The sequence below is a fragment of the Hemiscyllium ocellatum genome, chromosome 5, assembly GCF_020745735.1.
Source record: "Hemiscyllium ocellatum isolate sHemOce1 chromosome 5, sHemOce1.pat.X.cur, whole genome shotgun sequence".
NCBI classification, from domain to species: Eukaryota; Metazoa; Chordata; class Chondrichthyes; order Orectolobiformes; family Hemiscylliidae; genus Hemiscyllium; species Hemiscyllium ocellatum.
The window spans coordinates 84,547,679-84,569,808 of NC_083405.1; the positions used below are offsets into that span (position 1 = coordinate 84,547,679).

At 44.7% G+C, this 22,130-nt stretch overlaps 1 protein-coding gene across 1 annotated transcript in view; it reads right to left on the bottom strand.

The window, feature by feature from the left end:
- LOC132815767 (sorcin-like) overlaps window positions 1-21,331 on the bottom strand; it is a 46,664-nt gene extending 25,333 nt beyond the window's left edge. The window contains exon 1 of the mRNA XM_060824938.1: window positions 21,223-21,331. Coding sequence (XP_060680921.1) covers window positions 21,223-21,246 — 24 coding nt within the window. The 5' untranslated portion in view covers window positions 21,247-21,331. The remainder of the gene's footprint in view (window positions 1-21,222) is intronic.
- Between the last annotated feature and the right edge of the window lie 799 nt (window positions 21,332-22,130).

A 22,130-nucleotide genomic window follows, 5' to 3' on the forward strand; every position in this document is an offset into this window, starting at 1 on the left:
ATTATGGCCTCTCATTCTAGATTGCCCCACAAGAGGAAATATCCTTTCCACATCCATTTTGTCAACCCATTTTAGCATCTTACATATCTCAACGAGATCTCCTCTCATTTTCCTAACCTCCAGACAGTAGAGGCCCAACCCCTCAATCCTTCTTCATAAGACCAGCCCTTAACATCTGGAATTAATCTCGTCACTCCCCTCTGAAATGCCTCCAATGCAACCAGGCCAAACTTTTTCGCAATACTCCAAGTGCAGACTCACTAATGCCTTGTACAGCTGCAGCAACATTTCCTGATTTTTTATACTCTATTCCTTTAACAATAAATGCCAAAAATCAATTTGCCTTCATTATCACCTGTTGTACCTGCATACCAGTTTCCTGCAATTCATACATGAGGATTGCTAAGGCCGTATTTGAAGTACTGTGTAAAATTCTGATCACCCTGCTTTAGGAAGGATGTTATTAAATTGGAAAGATTGCAAAAAATATTTACAAATGAGGTTACGGAGACTGGATGGTTTGAATTATAAGGAGAGGCCGGGACATTTTTCACTGGCACGTAGGAAATTGAGGGGTGACCTCATAGCGGTTTATAAAATCAAGTGGGGCATAGATAAGTTGAAAAGCAAAAAGGTCTTTTACCCAGGATATGGGAGTCTAAAACTAGAGGGCACAGGTTTAAGGTGAGACGGAAAAGATTTAAAAAGGGACTTGAGGAGTTTCACACAGAGGGTGTGGAGTGAGCTGCCAAAGGAAGCAGTAGATGCGGGTACACTTACACCATTTGAAAGGCACTTGGACAGATACATAGCTCAGAAAGGTTTAGAGGGACTTGTTTTTAGATTAGATTACTTACAGTGTGGAAACAGGCCCTTCGGCCCAACAAGTCCACACCGACCCGCCGAAGTGCGACCCACCCATACCCCTACATTTACCCCTTACCTAACACTACGGGCAATTTAGCATGGCCAATTCACCTGACCCGCACATCTTTGGACTGAGAGGGGAAACCGGAGCACCCGGAGGAAACCCACGCAGACACGGGGAGAACGTGCAAACTCCATACAGTATGTCGCCTGAGTCGGGAACTGAACCCGGGTCTCAGGTGCTGTGAGGCAGCAGTGCTAACCACTGTGCCACCGTGCCGGTTGGCACGGATTAGTTGGACAGAAGGGTCTGGTTCCGTGCTGTATGATTCTATGACACGCAGATTGCTTCGCATTGAAACACAGATTGAGAGTATTTAATTATATAGTTTAATTCTAAGCAACTGTTACACTACTTTCTTTTAGTGACTATTATTAATGTTCTAGAAAATTATTTGCCTCATTTCTTCTTCACTTATGTAGCATTCCTGTTTTCTCGAAGTTCCAGACCCTTTGAAGAATACATTTAGCAATTCCTAAACATTACTTCCTGATTCACCATTTCAGTTCACACATTTCCTTTCTTGATGCTGCCAACCTGTACTAGAGGGTGTATTTCCCACATGAATTCCTCAAGAAGAAAACAGAAGGCTGCTGTTTTCCCCCAGCCTCACCCCTATGCCTACGCAGTTCTAGTCTCCAAATTTGAGGAAAGACATTCTGGCTATTGAGGGAGTGCAGCGTAGGTTCATGAAGTCAATTCCTGGAATGGCGGGATTACCTTACACTGAAAGATTGGAGCGACAGAGCTTGTATACCCTTGAGTTTAGAAGACTGAGAGGGGATCTGATTGAGACATATAAGATTATTAAAGGATTGGACACTCTGGAGGCAGGAAACATGTTTCCGCTGATGGGTGAGTGCCAAACCAGAGGACCCAGCTTAAAAATACGGGATAGACCATTTAGGACAGAGAGGAGGAGAAACTTCTTCACCCAGAGAGTGGTGGCTGTGTGGAATGCTCTTCCCCAGGGGGCAGTGGAGGCCCAGTCTCTGGATTCATTTAAGAAAGAGTTGGATAGAGCTCCCAAGGCTTGTGGAATCAAGGGTTATGGAGATAAGGCAGGAACAGGATACTGATTAAGGATGATCATATTGAATGGTGGTGCAGGCTCAAAGGGCAGAATGGCCTATTCCTGCACCTATTGTCTATATGAAGGTGGTTGTAATTTACTGACATGGCTTGGATGCAACAAGTTGGAGATTTTATTTTTAAGACCAGTGGGGTTATAAAGAAATTCTCTAAGACAAAAAGCAGCAAATTTAATAGCAATGTTCAAAAGGAGAGTAGATAAACTCTTGATGGATAATTAGTGGAGAGGGATGAACAAGATGATACCAAAGAGGTGACAAGTACTAGGAGCTGACAGCTAGCTGTTTCTGTGCTATAAGATTCTGTTTGTTGTAAAGTTCTCTCCAAATATTATTTTATGTTTGACAGAATCTTATCGATACTGACAATCTTGTTGTGCATTTATGAAGTGACTGCTCTGCATTGCTTAATCTGGATGACGACAGTAGTATCAGGCAATTTGATTGTGCATGGACACAATCAGATAGCACCAATTTCATCATTATCTCACTGAAGTCCTGTAATAACCTGCAGACTCTGGAACATCTAGCAACAGAATGTTTACTATAACAAACTTTCTAAGGAAAATGTCTTCCTCAGTTACAGTGCTAAACTAAACCGGTTTCAGTAATGCAACATTTAAAAGGTGGTGTAATTCTGCGAGGGCAGATAAACAACAGCATCAAAACAAAACAGTTTCACTTTTGCTTTGTGGCTGCAGTACTTAGCAGCTTTGACTTTTTAAAAGAAAGCTTGTTAATCAGCTTTTACGATTCAGTATATAGCAAGATACCTTACAGTGTCCACCAACTGAGAGCACCTTGGCTATCACCACTTTAACCGTCCATGACTGTACAATCTGCTCCTCAATCTGGGCTCCATTCACGAGTCAAAACTTAATGTCCGGATCCATAGACATAGTACAAACTAACTGCTTGAATAATTTCCTGCAGGACCAACTAGATGACTTCATCCATGCTAAAAACAATTCCCTCAAACAACATGATCCACAAGTTAAGTGTAGCATGTGCTCTTATATTTCAGTTTTCTTTCTTGGCAGCTATTAGGAGAGTTAACCTGTACTAGAATGAAAGTGAATTAAAAAGTGTATGTGTTATTTTGTGTTTAAAGACATTTAGTATGGAAACAGAAGTGTAATTTTTTTTGAAAATTCCATTGTTTCTTAAAACATATAGGAAAGCAATTTTTCCCCCCATTTTGTAACTAGTCATATTCCCAGCCCTCAAAAATTGCTACTTCCAATTTAAATTTAAAATGTGATTGAAATGCAGAACTCTTGGTTGCAAATGTGTCAAGTTTTCTAGGTCTTGTATTTCTAGCTGCTGTTAGATTGTTGTATAATGAAGAACATTGTAGTAGGATCTGGTAGGCCACTGGCCCCCTCAAGCCTGCACTGCTGTTTAAAAAAAAATGGCTGATCTTTTATCGTCCCACACTACCCTGAATTCCTTAATTCCCCAAGATCCATTTTTTGATAAATTTTGGGATTATAAGTCTCACTTAATTTCCTATTTTAAAAAATGTTGCTTTCCTCACCTTGAAAGTGGATAAAATAGCAGCCCAATATTTTTTATATATAAAAAAAGGAGCATTTTTTTCCTTTAAAAGTTACATCTCTGAAATAAAAATAACTGCATTTTCAGCTTGTTCTGCCTTACTGGTTTTGAACACGTTTCTAAATAGAGTATAAATTGTGTAAACTCCACATCTGTTTGAAATTAATGTGTTTGCTTCTAACATTATTTGTGCAGATTTAAAAAATGGAGAATGCCACTCAAAATGCAAATACTCTCGAATCAAAATTCAAGATACCATCATTCACCATACAGCAATATGCAAATCTATAGATTACGTGGAAACTAAGTAAATATTTAGCTACCAGAAGTTACAATCATGAACTCTGCAGGCCAAAAATATGGCTATCAACTGTAAAAAAAGTGAAACACTTCAGTTGTTTTTTTGAAAGCATGCAAACTGTGAGGCAGTTTTCAGCTATGTTTTGGCGCAAATAGCTCAGACCCTCAAGGGATTTTGTTGTGGTGTGCTTCACATGTAGCATGAAGGCGTTGGCTGTGGGCGCACATATAGATGGATAGACTGCCATTTCTCTTCAAGAAAGGAATTTAATCATGTTTGCCGTGTGACTAGTTAACCACAAATGTGGCAATACAGCAGGTACAGCAGATTGTGTAAGCAATCTTAAGAAGAAAACTATTTGCCTTTCAGCCAAATAAGCCCTGAAATCTGTGTGTAAGGCCAAGGAGAATCATGATCAAATTCTTGGGTTTACAAGATTAAGACCGTGCCGCAACATCTCCACAAAGCTCCGCACTGGAGTAGAGCGAACTGACAAGACGAGTAGGGAACTGTTCAATCTACAATGCCTCTAGACCAGAATCAAAGACCACTCCAACTACTGTCATCAAGCTGCAGGACGCAGACTATGCCTATGAGCACACACCGAGACTGAGCCACAAACCACTGTCGACACATTCACCAAGATGTATTAGAGAATGGGCCGCACACTAAGCAGATGGGAAACTTAGATTCTCCACTAGCCCTCATCCTGCCACACAAAACTATCCCACAAACATCAGTGAGCCCCTGGACAACGTCACTCATTTCCCATACCTCCTGTGCGAGCAGTCATTGACACTGAAACCCAAAGTCGATTCCAGTGCCAGTGTAGCCTTCAAAGCTTGAGGAACAGAGTGTTCAAAGTCCGAAATCTCAAGTCCAGTACTAAGGGCATGGTCTACAGAGCAGCTGTGATCCCCATTTCCTCTGTGTATCAGAAACATGAACCGTGTACAACAGACAGCCCAAATTACTGGAGTCTTATCACCAGCTCTGCCCTCACAAATCCTGCAGGTCATCTGGTAGGATAAATACACCAATGTGAACATCTTCTCCCAGAACAATATCTCCAGGAGAGGCACTGGTCACATGACCAGCTGCAGCAGATGGCCCACATTGTCCACATACACAACATGAGACTCCCCAAACAAGTGCTCCACTCCAAGCTCCGCGATGGTAAGGGATCACCGGAAAGGCATAGGCTATGCTACAGGACACCCTGAAAGCCTCCCTAGACAAATACAACAGTTAGGGCTGCATGGTGGCTCAGTGGTTAGCACTGCTGCCTCACAGCACCAGGGTACCAGGTTCAATTCCAGCCTCAGGCAACTGCCTGTGTGGAGTATGTACATTCCCCCCGTTTCTGTGTGGATTTTCCTCCGGGTGCTCTGGTTTCCTCCCACAGTCCAAAGATGTGCAAGTCATGTGAATTGGCCATGCTGAATTGGCCATGCTAAATTGTCCATGATGTTAGGTGCATTAGTCAGAGGGCAACGGGTCTGGGTGGGTTACTCTTTAGAGGGTCAGTGTGAATTGGTTGGGCCGAAGGACCTGTTTCTACGCGATAGGGAACTTAATCTAAAACATCGACACAATGGAGTCACTTGCCCTAAGAACACACTCAGGCTTGGGCTGATAAGTGACAAGTAACATTCACATCACACAAATACCAGGCAATGAACATCTCAAACAAGAAAGAAATCATTTTCCCTTAATGCTCAATGGCATTACCATTGCTGAATTCTTTATGATCTATCATCACAAATGTAACTGGATCAGTCAAATAAGAAATGTAGCGACAAAAAGCAGATCAGAGATTAGGAATTCTGTGGCAAGCAATTCACTTCCTGACTCACTAGGGCCTGCCCACCATCTTCGAAGCACAAGTGTGTTAGAATACTCTTCCCTTACCTGGATCAATGCAGCCGAAACAAGCCCAGGTATCCAGGACAAAGTCGCCCCTTGATCAGCACCTCACCCCCAAGTTCACTCCTCCACAACCTACACACTAAGGTGGCAATGGCTACCATGGGTAAGATGCATGTTAAATTGCTAAACCTATTTTGACAGCACCTTTCAAACCCACAACTTTTACCACCTATGATAAAAGGACAGCCAGTCCACTGAAATACCACCGTCTTGAAATTCCTGTCCAAACAACCTTGTCTTGGAACTATATCATCGTCATCCCCTCACCGTCACCAGGTCAAAATCATGGAATTCCCTTTCTTTCAGCATGGTGTGTGTACCTACAGCACATCGAGGCCATGACTCTACACCACTATGTCAGGAATGGAGAGTGAAGAGTAACAAATGCCATACATGCCACAAATGCCCATATCTTAAAAATAAATGTCAGATTTTCAAGTTTTCTACACACACTAAACTGTTCCATTATCCAATACAGCCTGTCAAAATGCATTTTTCAGAAGACTGACAGACAACTGTTCCTTATCCAGACTGCCTATTTCAACATTGCCTATCTTACAGTCATGAAAAATGTGTTGCTGGAAAAGCGCAGGAGGTCAGGCAGTATCCAAGGAGCAGGAGAATCCATGTTTTGAGCGTAAGCCCTTCTTTAGGAATGAGGAAGGTCTGCCAAGCAGGCTAAGATAAAAGGTAGGGAGGAGGGACTTGGAGGAGGAGCGTTGGGAATGCGGTAGGTGGGAGGTGGTTAAGGTGAGGGTGATAGGCCGGAGAGGGGGTGGGGCAGAGAGGTCAGGGAGAAGATTGCAGGTCAAGAAGGCGGTGGTGAGTCCGAGGGTTGAGATGGAGATAAGGTGGGGGGAGGGGAATGAGGAAGCTGGAGATATCTGTATTCATCACTTGTGGTTGGAGGGTTCCTAGGCAGAAGATGAGGCGCTCTTCCTCCAGGCATCGTATTGCCATGGCCTAGTGACGCAGGAGGCCAAGGACCTGCATGACCTTGGTGGAGTGGGAGGGGGAGTTAAAGTGTTCAGTCACGGGGCGGCTGGATTGGTTGGTGCAGGTGTCCCAGAGGTATTCTCTGAAACGTTCCGCAAGTAGGCGGCCTGTCTCCCCAGTGTAGAGGAGGCTACAGGTGAATTTGGGACGGATATGGAAGGATCCCTTGGGGCCTTGGAGGGAAGTAAGGGGGGAGATGTGGGCGCAAGGTTTGCTTTTCTTGCGGTTGCAGGGGAAGGTGCCGGGACTGGAGGTTGGGTTGGTGGGGGTGTGGACCGGACGAGGGGGTCGTGGAGGGAGTGGTTTTTAGATTAGACTTACAGTGTGAAAACAGGCCCTTCGGCCCAACAAGTCCACACCGACCCGCCGAAGCGCAACCCACCCATACCCCCACATTTACCCCTTACCTAACACTACGGGCAATTTAGCTTGGCCAATTCACCTGACCCGCACATCTTTGGACTGTGGGAGGAAACCGGAGCACCCGGAGGAAACCCACGCAGACACAGGGAGAACGTGCAAACTCCACACAGTCAGTCGCCTGAGTCGGGAATTGAACCCGGGTCTACAGGCGCTGTGAGGCAGCAGTGCTAACCACTGTGCCACCGTGCCGCCCATTTCTGGAATGCTGGCAGGGGAGGGGAGGGAAATATATCCTTGGTGGTGGGGTCTGTTTGGAGGTGGTGGAAGTGACAAAGGATGATACGATGTACGTGGAGGTTGGTGGGATGGTAGGTGAGGACCAGTGGGGTTCTGTCCTGGTGGCGATTGGAGGGGCTGGGTTCAAGGGCAGAGGAGCGGGAAGTGGAGGAGATGTGGTGGAGAGCATCGTCAACCACGTCTGAGGAGAAATTGCGGTCTTTGAAGAAGGGGGCCATCTGGGTTGTTCGGTGTTGGAATTGGGGGGCAGGGTGGGAGGAGGTGTAATCTAGGTAGCCGTGGGAGTCGGTCGGTTTATAGTAAATGTCCGTGTTAAGTCAGTCACCAGAGAAAGAAATGGAGAGGTCTAGGAAGGGGAAGGAGGAGTCTCTGAGATGGTCCGGGTAAATTTGAGGTCGGGTGGAAGGTGTTAGTAAAGTGGATGAATTGTTCAACCTCCTCGTGGGAGCACAGGGTAGCGCCGATACAGTCATCGATGTAGTGGAGGAAAAGGTGGGGGGTGGTGCCAGTGTAGCTGTGGAAGATGGACTGTTCTACATATCCGGCGAAGAGGCAGGCATAGCTGGGGCCCATGACTACTCCTTTGGTTTGGAGGAAGTGGGGGGGATTGGAAAGAGAAGTTGTTCAGAGAATGAGGACCAGTTCAGTCAGTCGAAGGAGGGTTTCGGTGGAAGGGTACTGGTTGGGTCGGCAGGAAAAGAAGAAGCGGAGGGCTTTGAGGCCTTCATGATGGGGGATGGCGGTGTAAAGGGACTGGATGTCCATGGCGAAGATAAGGCTTTGGGGGCCGGGGAAGCGAAAATCATGGAAAGGTGGAGGGCGTGGGTGGTATCCCAAAAGTAGGTGGGGAGGTCTTGGACTAAGGGGGACAGCACAGTGTCGAGGTATGCAGAGATGAGTATGGTGGGGCAGGAGCAGGCTGACACCTTGGGTCAGCTGGGGCAGTCAGGTTTGTGGATTTTGTGCAGGAGGTAGAAACAGGTGGTGCGGGGTTGTGGGACTATGAGGTTGGAGGCAATGGATGGGAGCTCCCATGAGGTGATGAGGTTATGGATGGTCTGGGAGATGATGGTTTGGTGGTGGGAGGTGGCATCATGGTCAAGGGGGCAGTAGGAGTCGTCGTCCGCGAGCTGGCGTTTAGCCTCAGTGGTGTAAAGGTCGGTGTGCCAAGCTACCACTGCGCCTCCCTTGTCTGCCGGTTTGATAGGGAGGTTGGGGTTGGTAGGGACACCATCCACGCCCTCCACCTCCTCCATGATTTTCGCTTCCCCGGCCCCCAACACCTTATCTTCACCATGGACATCCAGTCCCTATACACCACCATTCCCCATCACGAAGGCCTCAAAGCCCTCCGCTTCTTCCTTTCCTGCCGACTCAACCAGTACCTTTCCACTGACACCCTCCTTCGACTGACTGAACTGGTCCTCACTCTGAACAACTTCTCTTTCCAATCCTCCCACTTCCTCCAAACCAAAGGAGTAGCCATGGGCACCCGCATGGGCCCCAGCTGTGCCTGCCTCTTCATAGAATATGAAGAACAGTCCATCTTTCGCACTACACTGGCACCACCCCCAACCTTTTCCTCCACTACATCGATGACTGTATCGGCACTACTTCGTGCTCCCACGAGGAGGTTGAACAGTTCATCCACTTTACTAACACCTTCCATCCCGACCTCAAATTTACCTGGACTGTCTCAGAGACTCCTCCCTCCCCTTCCTAGACCTCTCCATTTCTATCTCGGGCAACCAACTCAACACGGACATTTACTATAAACCGACCGACTCCCACAGCTACTTAGACTACACTTCCTCCCATCCTGCCCCCTGTAAAAACGCCATCCCATATTCCAAATTCCTTCGCCTCCGCCGCATCTGCTCCCAGGAGGACCAATTCCAATACCGAACAACCAAGATGGCCTCCTTCTTCAAATGACCGCAATTTCCCCTCAGACATGGTTAACGATGCTCTCCACCGCATTTCCTCCACTTCCCGCTCCTCCGCCCTTGAACCCCGCCCTCCAATCACCACCAGGACAGAAGCCCACTGACCTCCAGATACATCGTACCATCCTTCGTCATTTCCGCCACCTCCAGACAGACCCCACTACCAAGGATATATTTCCCTCCCCTCCCCTATCAGCATTCCGGAAAGACCACTCCCTCCGCAACTCCCTCGTCAGGTCCACACCCCCACCAACCCAACCTCCACTCCCGGCACCTTCCCCTGCAACCATAACAAATGCAAACCCTTGCGCCCACACCTCCCCCCTCACTTCTCTCCAAGGCCCCAAGGGATCCTTCCATATCCATCACAAATTCACCTGCACCTCCACACACATCATTTACTGCATCTGCTGCACCCAATGTGGCCTCCTCTACATTGGGGAGACAGGCTGCTTACTTGCAGAACGTTTCAGAGAACACCTCTGGGATGCCCGGACCAACCAATCCAATTGCCCCGTGGCTGAACACTAACTCTCCCTCCCACTCCACCAAGGACATGCAGGTCCTTGGCCTCCTCCATCGCCAGACCATGGCAACATGACACCTGGAGGAAGAGCGCCTCATCTTCCACCTTGGAACACTCCAACCACAAGGGATGAATGCAGATTTCTCCAGCTTCATTTCCCTTCCCCCCACCTTGTCTCAGTCCCAACCCTCAGACTCAGCACCGCCTTCTTGACCTGCAATCTTCTTCCCGACCTCTCCGCCCCCACCCCCTCTCTGGCCTATCACCCTCCCCTTAACCTCCTTCCACTTATCGCATTCCCAATGCCCCTCCCCCAAGTCCCTCCTCCCTACCTTTCATCTTAGCCTGCTTGGCACACCTTCCTCATTCCTGAAGAAGGGATGCTGCCTGACCTGCTGCGCTTTTCCAGCAACACATTTTTCGTCTCAATTTTCAGCATCTGCAGTCCTCACTTTCTCTATCTTACAGTCATTCAAAGATTGGTGATTTGCAGGCTTGCTATACTTTACACCCAACACATATTCCATCTGCCTACGTGAGCCAGAAAACGAGACAGATATAAAATCATCAAAACTTGGCCTTTGCCTCTTGCCTATCATTTATAATTCTTGGATGTTAATGCCAAGGGATCCAGAGGGTGTGTCAATGTCAAACAGAGAGGAATCCATGCAAGTAACTGCACGCTAATTTCGAGGTTTTCTACATCAAATCTACACATTTAGGCTGTCCTCAGTCTTGTAGCTGGAGATACTTGCTGCAAATCCCAGAGATATGCTCAAACTTGGGAGGCCACTCTGAGTGTCACATGGAAGAGATGAGTGACAAATTAAATAACATATTTACATTTGAATGTAGATTTTTTTCCATGGCATTTGACATTTAATTGGACTTTTAAAAATAAATAACTTTAACTAAACCTATCCACTGCGAAACTGATGAAGTGTGACAATGCCGGATTTACATCCTCCCTGATCATTACTGTCTACTGTCAAGGAGCAGTGATCTCAGGCCAGGAGCAAAATCACCATCTTGTTTCTGTGGGTTTCTCAACTGGCAGGTTGGGTTACAATGACCATTAAACTCTCAGCTAGCTTTTGATTCGCACATTCTTTAAGTGAAGCCAGATGTTATCGGGCTGAAGGACTCCTACAGTAATTAACAGGAAACTTTAAAGTGTCTCAGATATGTTCTAATCTGCACATTTCAGAAATACTACAAAGATGACAAGTTAAAATATAAAATAAACTCTCCCATTGTTTATAAATTAATATGTGAAACTTTGCAACTTTTACATAAAAGTTTTAGAATCTGAGTGTACAAGGGTGTAACTTTACTGAAGTCACTATGCATCGCCTGTTTGCAAACCAGAGTTTACCGCATTGATGTTTTAATTTGTAGTGAGGCTTTCATTATTATATACCAAATGTAAATATAGAAAGTCCAGTACTTTTGAACTTAAAGAATTAGAGATTTGAAACAGATGCAGACGCTTTCAAAAAAAGATTCCTCGGAGTTTCAGCCTCAAGGACTGTCTTGGGGACAGAAATGGCTTTTTGATTTGCCATGGAGCATTGAGAACAACAGGTCACATCATGTTTAGACACATGCCTGGAGCTTTCATTCAGTGACCTGTCACCCCAAATGCACTAAATCAAAAAGCCTTTTCCCTCCCATTGCCAATACATATATCAATAAAGAACAAAAGCTTGAAGAATGGGGGTGCAAAAACTTAATTCTGCTCTTAATTTTTTTCTTTTGGAGTTGTTAACAGCAGTGTCTTTAATTCCTGAAGACAATTGCGCAAGTTTGACAATCAGGGCTCAGGTTGAGAAATGTCTGTACAGTCCTCATTTGCAGTGTTGCAACCAAGTGTTTCCAGTTCAGGTGTCATGTCTCCTAACCCAACATCAAAACAGGGCAAGATGTAGGAGCAGAAGTATGAAATTCCACCCATCAAGTGTGCTTCACCTTTTAATGACTGATCTGATAATCCTCAACTCCACTTTCTCACCTTGCCCCCATTAGTTAATTCCCTTAAATGATTAAATAGGTTTCTCAATCTTGAATATACTTAATGACTTAGCCATAACAGCCCTCTGCAGTAAAGAACTTCACAAATTCACTACCCTCAGAGAAGAAATTCCTATCTGAAGTGAGTGGCCCTATACTCAGATTACCCACTCTGATCCTCGACTCTTCCACAGGGAAACAATTTCTCTGCGTCTAACCTATCTTGCCCCTCAAAAATCTCATGCTTCAATAAGGTAGCCTTTCATTCTTCTAAACTCCAATGAGTACGAGACCAACCTACTCAGAAGAAAATCCCTCATATCTGGGATCAATCACGTGAACCTTCTCTGGGCTGCCTCCAACGCCAGCACATCTTTCCTCAGATAAATGGGACTACAACTGTTCACAGTTTTCTAGGTGTGATCCTAGAATAGTTTTAGCAAGACTTCCCTATTTTTACACTGCATTCCCTTTGAATTAAAGATTAACACTCCATTTGCTCTATTACCCGAACATGGATCGTAATTTGTGTGGTTTATACACAAGGACTCTCAAATCCCTGTGCTGCAGCCTTCTGCAGTCATAAACAATGTTCAGCTCCTCCATCCTTCCCATTGAAGTATAAACTTCACAATTTTTCACATTACACTTCACCTGCTGAACTTCTGTCCATTCAATTAACCTGTCCATATTCCTCTGTGTCATCCTCACCGCTTGCCTTTCCACCTTGTTGTCATCCGCAAATTTGACAATAATACATTCACTTTCCTCATCCAAGTTATGAATATCTATTATAAAATGACTGTGACCCCAGCACTGATCCCTGTGGCACTCAGTAGTTACTGGTGTTTCAGGATGGCAACCACAGACTGCACATTTGGTTTCCTTTAGCAGCTACTCCAAGGCTTTCACTCATGAAATTGCACTTTAAACATTTGACAATCTGTGCTCAAACTTACTTTCCATTGAGCAGAATTTGACTATTTCTACAACTACTGTTAAAACTAACAAAGACGACTTTCACTGAGTCAGTTATGACTGATTTGAAGTGTACCTTCCGAAGATCAAACAGCAATATAAAGCCCACGTCATCACCTAACCTGAACTGTTTGATTAATCATTTAATTATCTTTTTCCACAACAGAAAGTATACACTTGCTCTTATCCAGTAACACTAATTAAAAATCAAATAGAAAAGTTGCTATGTTGGCAGGAAATTTATCAGTGACCGCAGGAGTTATAGTGACTGTAGCCTCAGATATATTTGCACAATTATAAAATTGTAACCAGGAGAAATGATTCTAGATGGGATTCAGGGAATGAAGCTACTTTAGTCTGTATCCTGTCAATGATTACTGTTCACTCCACAGTACAACTCATTCAGATTTTACCATAATAATGCTGCAAATATGGGAGTAATATGAGGTAGACACTCTGACAGAATAGCCTGGTAGGTGAAACTCTGTGACCCACCTAGGGCTTGTGCCCAAAACGTCGAATTTCCTGTTCCTTGGATGCTGCCTGACCTGCTGCGCTTTAACCAGCAACACATTTTCAGACCCATCTAATCTGTCTAATGAGTAGCTTAGCAATATACACCAATAAGGTTCCATTGTTGATTCCTTGCCTTTGCGACTGAAGCTTAAATAGGAAGTGCACAAAAGCTCACACCACTCCTAGAGCATGTAGCAAAGGAAGATCACCCAGGGTCTATACTCCTGATAATTATATAGAAATTCCAGCTATATGTATATATTTGGCCAGCTGATGGAACAGCACAAGAGCTCAGCTTTGGATTTCCCATCTGACAGTAGGTTACAAATGCTCACATCTGAATTAATAACAGTCAGACAAGATACTTAAGATCACCTAATGCCTTTGGAACTTTACTTCAATAATGGTGAGACTACTTCAGAACATTATCAAGCTATACAGTGAGGAATAAAGATTAATTGATACATTTGCTAAACAGCTTCACCACAGAGGATCTCTACTGAGGCCACACATTTCAAATTAGGAAGGTAATCATTGGCTTTAGTGTCACGCTGTTTACCCATAATGCCTGTGCTTGCTGACCAGGACTGGCAATGTTGGAATTTTAAGATTCTCATCCTGGTCTTCAAAATTCCTGTACAGCCTCACACTATCCTACCTCAGTAATCTCCTCTACCCCTGAGATCTCCAGACTCCTTCTATTCTTGTTACTTGCACATTGCCGGTTCTGTTAATCCACTAATTGCTTGGTCTTGGATATTTTCTAATCAACCTGCTCAGAGATGTTAACACACACTTCTGGAGCAGGTGGGACTTGAATCCAGGTCTTCTAACTCAAGAGATGTGGACATTACCACAAGAACCTTCTAATCCTGCACCTAGTATTCCCAATCACCCATCCAAGATCTGAATCTGAAGGAATACTGTCAAGTCCTGAGCAGGCCAGGTCATGTCTCTGTTGAGAAATAAAAGTTTCATGTCTTTGATTTTTCATCAGAACTATCATCTCAGATTTGTAGCACCTGTGACATTTGTTTTTGACCAATTCTGTAACTAGGTAACTGGGTTCTGTTCACATTCTTGCAAAACTTCTTGGAATATTTTAAGATGTTAAAAGGCACTATACAAATGCAAGCTGTTGCAATGCACATGCCACACACTTCAAGATGCATAGGTTCTCTGCTATCAGAGCCCAACAGATGATGTTGTTGCTGTGAGCTGGAATGTAACAGTGGTCCTCCATTGGAAATGTTGTCACACCTATGGACTGATTAATTTATACACTCTTGTGATAGTTCTAGTCTCGCAAATGTACCCGGATGTTTTATACACGGGAGTACGAGAAAATATTTATCGATATTCCTGAGGAGATGAACTGTCTCAGTTAAGCTGTTTATTTAATCCAAGAGAGCAGAGTAATGGAATGATACAATTTTTCTGGAAAACATGGATATCCTACGATAAGTTTAATAGTTCCTGCCCTCTTTATTCACATTAGTGAACAAATTTTAAATGAAAAACATTCCCCATCTTCACATTCACTCCCAGGATCTTTGAAACTAAGCATGTAGACAGTATTTAGCATCATGTCAGTATCTGTCCAAACTTGAATCAACATCTAAACAATCACTGAGGTCAGCTTAGCTTGATGCTACTTCTAATTCAGTATGTGGGATTGTGCTAGATTATAGTGCACAGCTGAAGTCAGACTGTTGCTTGTTGCTGAATTAGCTTGACTACAATAATTGTGTGGCCAGCACACATTTCAAAGTTCACTAAGAATCTTGAAATTTGATGGATAATAGTAGTGAACACAACCATCTCTAATCATTACAAAATATTTTTTTCCTCTTTCTTTTTTCAGCATTTCTTTTATCATAATGCATAGCCTTGAACAGCCAAGTGAAAAGAGAAAATAGGAAAATAAACAAAAACCGTAAAAAGAAAATCAGAGGTCAACATTTCAGAGAAAAGAAAGGAAACTCTTTCAGAAACATTTAGATATTTTCTAAATCATCTTGTTCAGAGATGTTATCGCACATCCCTGGAGCAGGTGGGACTTGAACCCAGGCCTCCTGACTGAAGTAGGATCACTCACACTGCACCACAAGGGACCTTAAAAAAAGGCCTAATTTACACACACATTTATAAATAATACACAGCCTGTCACAGAGATATTAGAATTTTCCTTGTCAGGGATTTGAATCCCAGTCTCCCACATGACAGGCACCCATATAAATAGAGGGATACAGAACCATGTGCATGTAGAAGGGATGAGTTTAGAATGGCATCATGGTTGAGATAGACATGGTGGGCCAAAGGGCCTGTTCCCATGCTGTGCTGTTCTGTGTTCACTATATTAATGAGGAGTTGTGGCTCTCAGGCCAGAGAAACAAAACCTTTCTGCAGAGGAGGCCTTGTAGGTGCGCAGGTCTTCTGTTGGTGGCTGCCAGGCAGTTCAGTATTCACCATCTTAAATCGATTTTCCCAGAACTGCAACAGTCTTAGTTTTTTTTTCTTTTCTTTGACTTCTGTCATTAATACGGCGGTACAGCAACTCATGAAACTTTTCACTGGATTTTTTTTTGTAAAAATACATGTGACTAATTGCTATTCTATTTGAGTACCTCACTGTATTATTCTTTTATCAAATTTGAATTATAAGTTGGAAATAACTGATGGACTTTGGGACAGATTGTGGGAAAAGGAAAAGAACAGATTAAACATTCTTTCTTTGTAAGGCCAGGCCTGGAGGCTAGTTGCAGGCTAAGTCTTAATGATGAAAGGTTTAACAGATACAGTGACCCAAGGAAGAGCATTATGTTTAAACAGATAGCAGAAGTTGGCTATTAGTTAGGTCATTATCTGGGAGAGACCCTATGCTCAAGTGGCAGTTGTTGATTGCTAATTGAGGCATTGGGAAGAGCCCATCAGTCAATTGGACAGAACCAGAATTAAAGGTTTTTTCAACCACATCTTCTGAGAGATGGTTCTGGGCTGCTGCTGACACAGCAGGAAGATTTGAAAGCTCCCTGTCTAAACTCATATCAGCTTCCAAAAGCCCAAAAAGAGGAAAGCCGAGTTATAAATCTTGCTGATGAAAGGCTTTTGCCCAAAACGTCGATTCTCCTGCTCCTCGGATACTGCCTGACCTGCTGTGCTTTTCCAGCATCACACTCCCGACTCTAATCTCCAGCATCTGCAGTCCTCACTTTCGCCTTAGAAATATTGCTGTCTTTTCCTGGCTAAATGAAGAAGGTGACCCTAATCAACATTACAGAAAAACAGCCAAAGAGTCTGAAGCAATGCATCATGAAAACCTTAAAGCAATCTGGCCAGTTTGTTTTTTTTTTAAATCTCAACTGTGTTTGTCTGCCTGTCTTTTGTGTAAATGGGGCTTGGAAGAAAAGTATTTTGGGTTTAAAGCACATGCATTAATCACCTTACTGTGTTGTTTCAATTTTTTCGTGTATGGAACAAGCTACCAGAGGAAGTGGTGGAAGCAGGTACAATTGCACTATTTAAAATGAATAGGAAGGGCTGAGAGACCAAATGTTGGCAAATGGGACTAGGTCTGATTGGGATGTCTGGTTGGCATGGATGAGTTTTAGAGACAGAAGACAAGGCAATGAATTCTTTGTCTTAGGGTTTGTTAAGAAAGAGTCAATGAAATTTCAAAAGGAGATGGAGTGAAAAGTGAGAAACAAGACTTACAAGAAACACTGACTGTGCTTTGAATAGAAAAGTCACTTGATGCAAATGGCTTGCATCCCTGGTTACTAAAGGAAGCGAGGCTGGAGGTAACAATAGGGCTCACCATAAAACATCCAAACTTCCCTAGACATGATGGAGGTGCCAGAGGATTCGATTTAAAAAAAAAGCATGTTTTGAAACAACCAGAGAAGTCAGGTTATATCAATATCAAAAATGATTTTAGAAAGTAAGTAAAGAAAAGGTTTAATTATGGAGAGTCAGCACAGACCAGTAAAGAGAGATCATTTTTGACAAATTAATTGGTTTTTTTTGATAATGTGTTAGGGAAAACTGTGAGGGGTTTACAGCAGTTGATGTTTTCATGAAGTTTGACAGAATATCACAGAACAAATACTGGTTATCAAAATTGATGGTCACAGGAGGGTCAGTATCAGCTTGGGAAAAAAAATGACATAAGCGCAGGAAACAGCAAATTGTTGTAAATTGTTTACCCAACTAACTGAGGGATGGTAGGCAGTGCTGTTTCTCATGGGCAATGGTGGGACCATTGTTTGTTTTCATATTCTTTTAAACAAATGATGTGGATACAGGAATGGAGTCAAATTTCAATATCAGCCAACGATACCAAACTAAGAAGAATGGTACAGAATAAAATTGATCCTAACTGATTGTCAGTTTCTTTTTGTCTTATTGCAATTTGCAGATGAAACTTAAAGAAATTGGAGTGGTGCACTTTGGAAGATGAAAAAGACTGCAACAATTCAGACTTTATAGTACCATTCTGGAGTGTTCATAGGAACAGAGGAACCTATGTTCAGACATATAGATCTCCAACAGTGGCATTCTGTACGGACAGTAAAAAGACATAAATTGTGCTTTATAAATTGGAAGTATTAAATATAAAAGCAGAGAAGTTACACTGAACCTTTAATAAAGCTCCAGTTAGGCCACAAATAGAGCATAGTGTCCAGTTCTCAACACTACACTTTAGAGATATTATGAATACCCTTCAAAGAATGCAGAGGGCACTTACAAGAATGGCTCGAGGGAATAGGAATTTTAGTAATAAAGTTGGGTCAGAGATTATTTGAGCAAAGGTGGGTCTACAGGAATTTGACAGAAGTGTACAAGATTATGACAGATTTAAAAACTGCAGACAAAGTAAACTGGCTCCCATTACCTGATGGTGTAATAGTTAAGGGACACAGGTGACATTTTGGGCCAGAGTTAGAGGGAGTTGAGAGAACTTTTTTAAAAATCAAGCAAATGGCAAAGATAGGAACTCACCAAGATTATAAAAAGGAAGTAGATGAGCACTAGAGATACATAAACTTGTAGTGCTAATTGGATAAAGCTAGTGAATGGGATGGACTAGATCGCTCTCAAACAAAACTAAAATTTGGGCATTGGAGATCAAGAATTTTTAAAAGTGTCTGGAAAAACATAGTTATTCTCAGATCAAAATTGTCACCCAGCCTGCCAACGTAAATGCGCACCAAATAACCAGATTGGAAAAAAAAGACTACGAGTAAATTTCTGGTTTACCTGGAAGGGGTGTTGGGTTTTAAATAGCGAGGAGAGTCGAGAATCTGCCTTGGAGGGCTGAAGGGGTAGTCGAAGAGACATTGCAGGGTGAGGTGTGGGCAAAGGAATGCCTAATGAAAGGGGAAAATCAAATGAAGAGACATCACTGGGAGAGATGTTGGGGTCTGGGGTCTGGAAGATGAAATGATGCTGGGGATGGGGCAGGGGGTAGATGAAGAGGTGTTGGGAGAAGATGAAGTGATGCTGGGGAAGATCAGATGAAGGATGCTGTGGGTGGGTAAAATGAAGTGATACTATTGGGGGAATGAGAGTGAAATGAAGGGGTGTGGGCAAGGTGATGTGATACCGTTGGGGGAGGGAGATGATGTGATACCACTGGGGGGGGGGGGGGGGGTTGGGGAAGGAAGGAAACGAATGAAGTGATAACATGGAGGGGGGGGGGGGGGGGGGAGATAAAATGATAATGTTGGGGGGGGGGAAGAGATGAAGTGATACTGTTGGGAGGGGGGAGATGAAGTGATACTGTTGGGGGGGGGAAATGAAGTGATACTGTTGGGGGGGAAATGAAGTGATACTGTTGGGGGGGGAAATGAAGTGATACTGTTGGGGGGGGAAATGAAGTGATACTGTTGGGGGGGGAGAATGAAGTGATACTGTTGGGGGGATAGATGAAGGGATACTGTTGGGAGGGGGGGAAGATGAAGGGATACTGTTGGGGGGGGAAGATGAAGGGATACTGTGGGGAGGGGGGAAGATGAAGGGATACTGTGGGGAGGGGGGGGGAAGATGAAGGGATACTGTGGGGAGGGGGGGGGGAAGATGAAGGGATACTGTGGGGAGGGGGGGGAAGATGAAGGGATACTGTGGGGAGGGGGGGAAGATGAAGGGATACTGTGGGGAGGGGGGGAAGATGAAGGGATACTGTGGCGGGGTGGAGATGAAGGGATACTGTGGGGGGGTGGAGATGAAGGGATACTGTGGGGGGTGGGGAGATGAAGGGATACTGTTGGGGGGTGGGGAGATGAAGGGATACTGTTGGGGGGTGGGGAGATGAAGGGATACTGTTGGGGGGTGGGGAGATGAAGGGATACTGTTGGGGGGTGGGGAGATGAAGGGATACTGTTGGGGGGTGGAGATGAAGGGATACTGTGGGGGGGTGGAGATGAAGGGATACTGTGGGGGGTGGAGATGAAGGGATACTATTGGGGGGTGTGGGATGAAGGGATACTGTTGGGGGGGGGAAGAGGAGATGAAGGGATACTGTTGGGGGTGGGGAGATGAAGGGATACTGTTGGGGGGTGGAGATGAGGGGTTCCATTGGGGGGGTGTGGGATGAAGGGATACTGTTGGGGGGGAGAGGAGATGAAGGGATACTGTTGGGGGTGGGGAGATGAAGGGATACTGTTGGGGGGTGGGGAGATGAAGGGATACTGTTGGGGGGTGGGGAGATGAAGGGATACTGTTGGGGGGTGGGGAGATGAAGGGATACTGTTGGGGGGTGGGGAGATGAAGGGATACTGTTGGGGGGTGGGGAGATGAAGGGATACTGTTGGGGGGTGGGGAGATGAAGGGATACTGTTGGGGGGTGGGGAGATGAAGGGATACTGTTGGGGGGTGGGGAGATGAAGGGATACTGTTGGGGGGTGGGGAGATGAAGGGATACTGTTGGGGGGTGGGGAGATGAAGGGATACTGTTGGGGGTGGGGAGATGAAGGGATACTGTTGGGGGGTGGGGAGATGAAGGGATACTGTTGGGGGGGGAAGATGAAGGGATACTGTTGCAGGGGCAGTGACATGAAGTGATACTGTTGGGGGGAGGAAGAGATGATGTGATATTGTTGCGGGGGGAAAGAGATGAAGTGATACTGTTACAGTGGACGGGGGGAAAGATGAAGTGACTCTGTTGCGAGGGCGGGGGGGAGGAGGGGGCGGTGGAGAGAGAGAGATGAAGATGAAGAGATGTTGGGGGTGATGGAGTAGACCAAAGAGTGGCAGAGGTAACGGTCCCTGTGGAATGCTGACATGAAGGGAAAGGCTAAAGGACCTTTTATTGAAAGCAAATATCATTACAAAGAATCGGGGGAAATCCAGGAGGCACATCACAGCAGTGCTGCCCAACCTCACCAGTGAAACCTCAACAGAGGAGCAGGGCTGAGGACGGATCCACTGCTTCACACATTAGAAAGCGACACACCAGTAAGTCGGGCCGGATTACCAGAAGATACTGTGTCCCCTTGCTTCAGTTTACACACGAACTCACCAACAACCAGAAACAATGTCCCCAGTGCGGTGAACGTCTGCACAAGAATCGACGCAGGGACGGTATGAACTTGTCCAGCGCGAATAAAATGAAAGCAAACGCGCTGAAAACAGCGCCTCCAAAATCCCCGCCACCAGGAAGAAAACACAGAGAGAATATTTACATTAACTTCTGGCTGAACGTCCAACGACAGGCGGTCTCTTATGCTTACAGCTTAGCCCCCCACTCCGTTTGCACTAAGACCCCTATCATGCCGAATACATACCGCCCCATATCCAGGATAAGCCATTATCAGAGAGTAAGGCACCAAGCTCCGCTATAGAGACAAACAGGGACAGCTCCGCTTCCTCTTCCCCAACTCGCAACATTCACCGGGCTCACCCTCACCCAGAGGGAGGGGGAGAGGGAAACTCCTCAGTGCCAAACAACCCTCACACACAGGACATTTCTCATCTTTACATAGCATTACGTTTGATTGATTCGATGTGAATTTTTGGGAACATGATTACTTGATCTGTAGGTCCTTTTTAAAAAAAAATCTGCAGGGGTTCTCCTCTCCCCGTCCACCTCCCCACTCCGGGAGTTGGTATCTCCCACCATGTATCGGGTGTGGTTTCCCATTCAGCCACTCTCGGACGGGGGGGGGGGGGTTTGGTCGTGAATATGTCTCAGGGAGTAACTTTGAGACACATCTCATGTTGTGAGATGTTGGTTCTGTTTCATTTGGGCAGCTGCACAGGAACAGCTTATGTTTAATTTTTGAAAAAAAAGATGCAGGAAATAGTTGATATATTTGTAGAGGGATGGAGAGCAAATACATGATTTTTTTTGTCGCTCTTAGATCAGACTGGTTTGTATCTACATCTGTTTTGAGGCTAGATGCCTGAAGCGTTAGCTTGTCTGTTGACTGAGTACTTCCATCTGTTTCTTTCTACTTGGAATTTCTCCATTTTAAGTTTTTGTTTAGCTTTTTGTTGAGTTTTAATTAACTAAGACAGTCCACTTTTCACTATAAAACGTGCACCTGGGGCTGGTATTTTCATTATCTGGACATAGGAATAATTTAAGCCACTCAGCCCCTCCAGCCTGATGTGTATTTAGTTGGATAGTGGCTGATCACTTCAGACCTATTTACCTGTCTCTGCCTTTTCACACTCGTAACATATCAGCAGT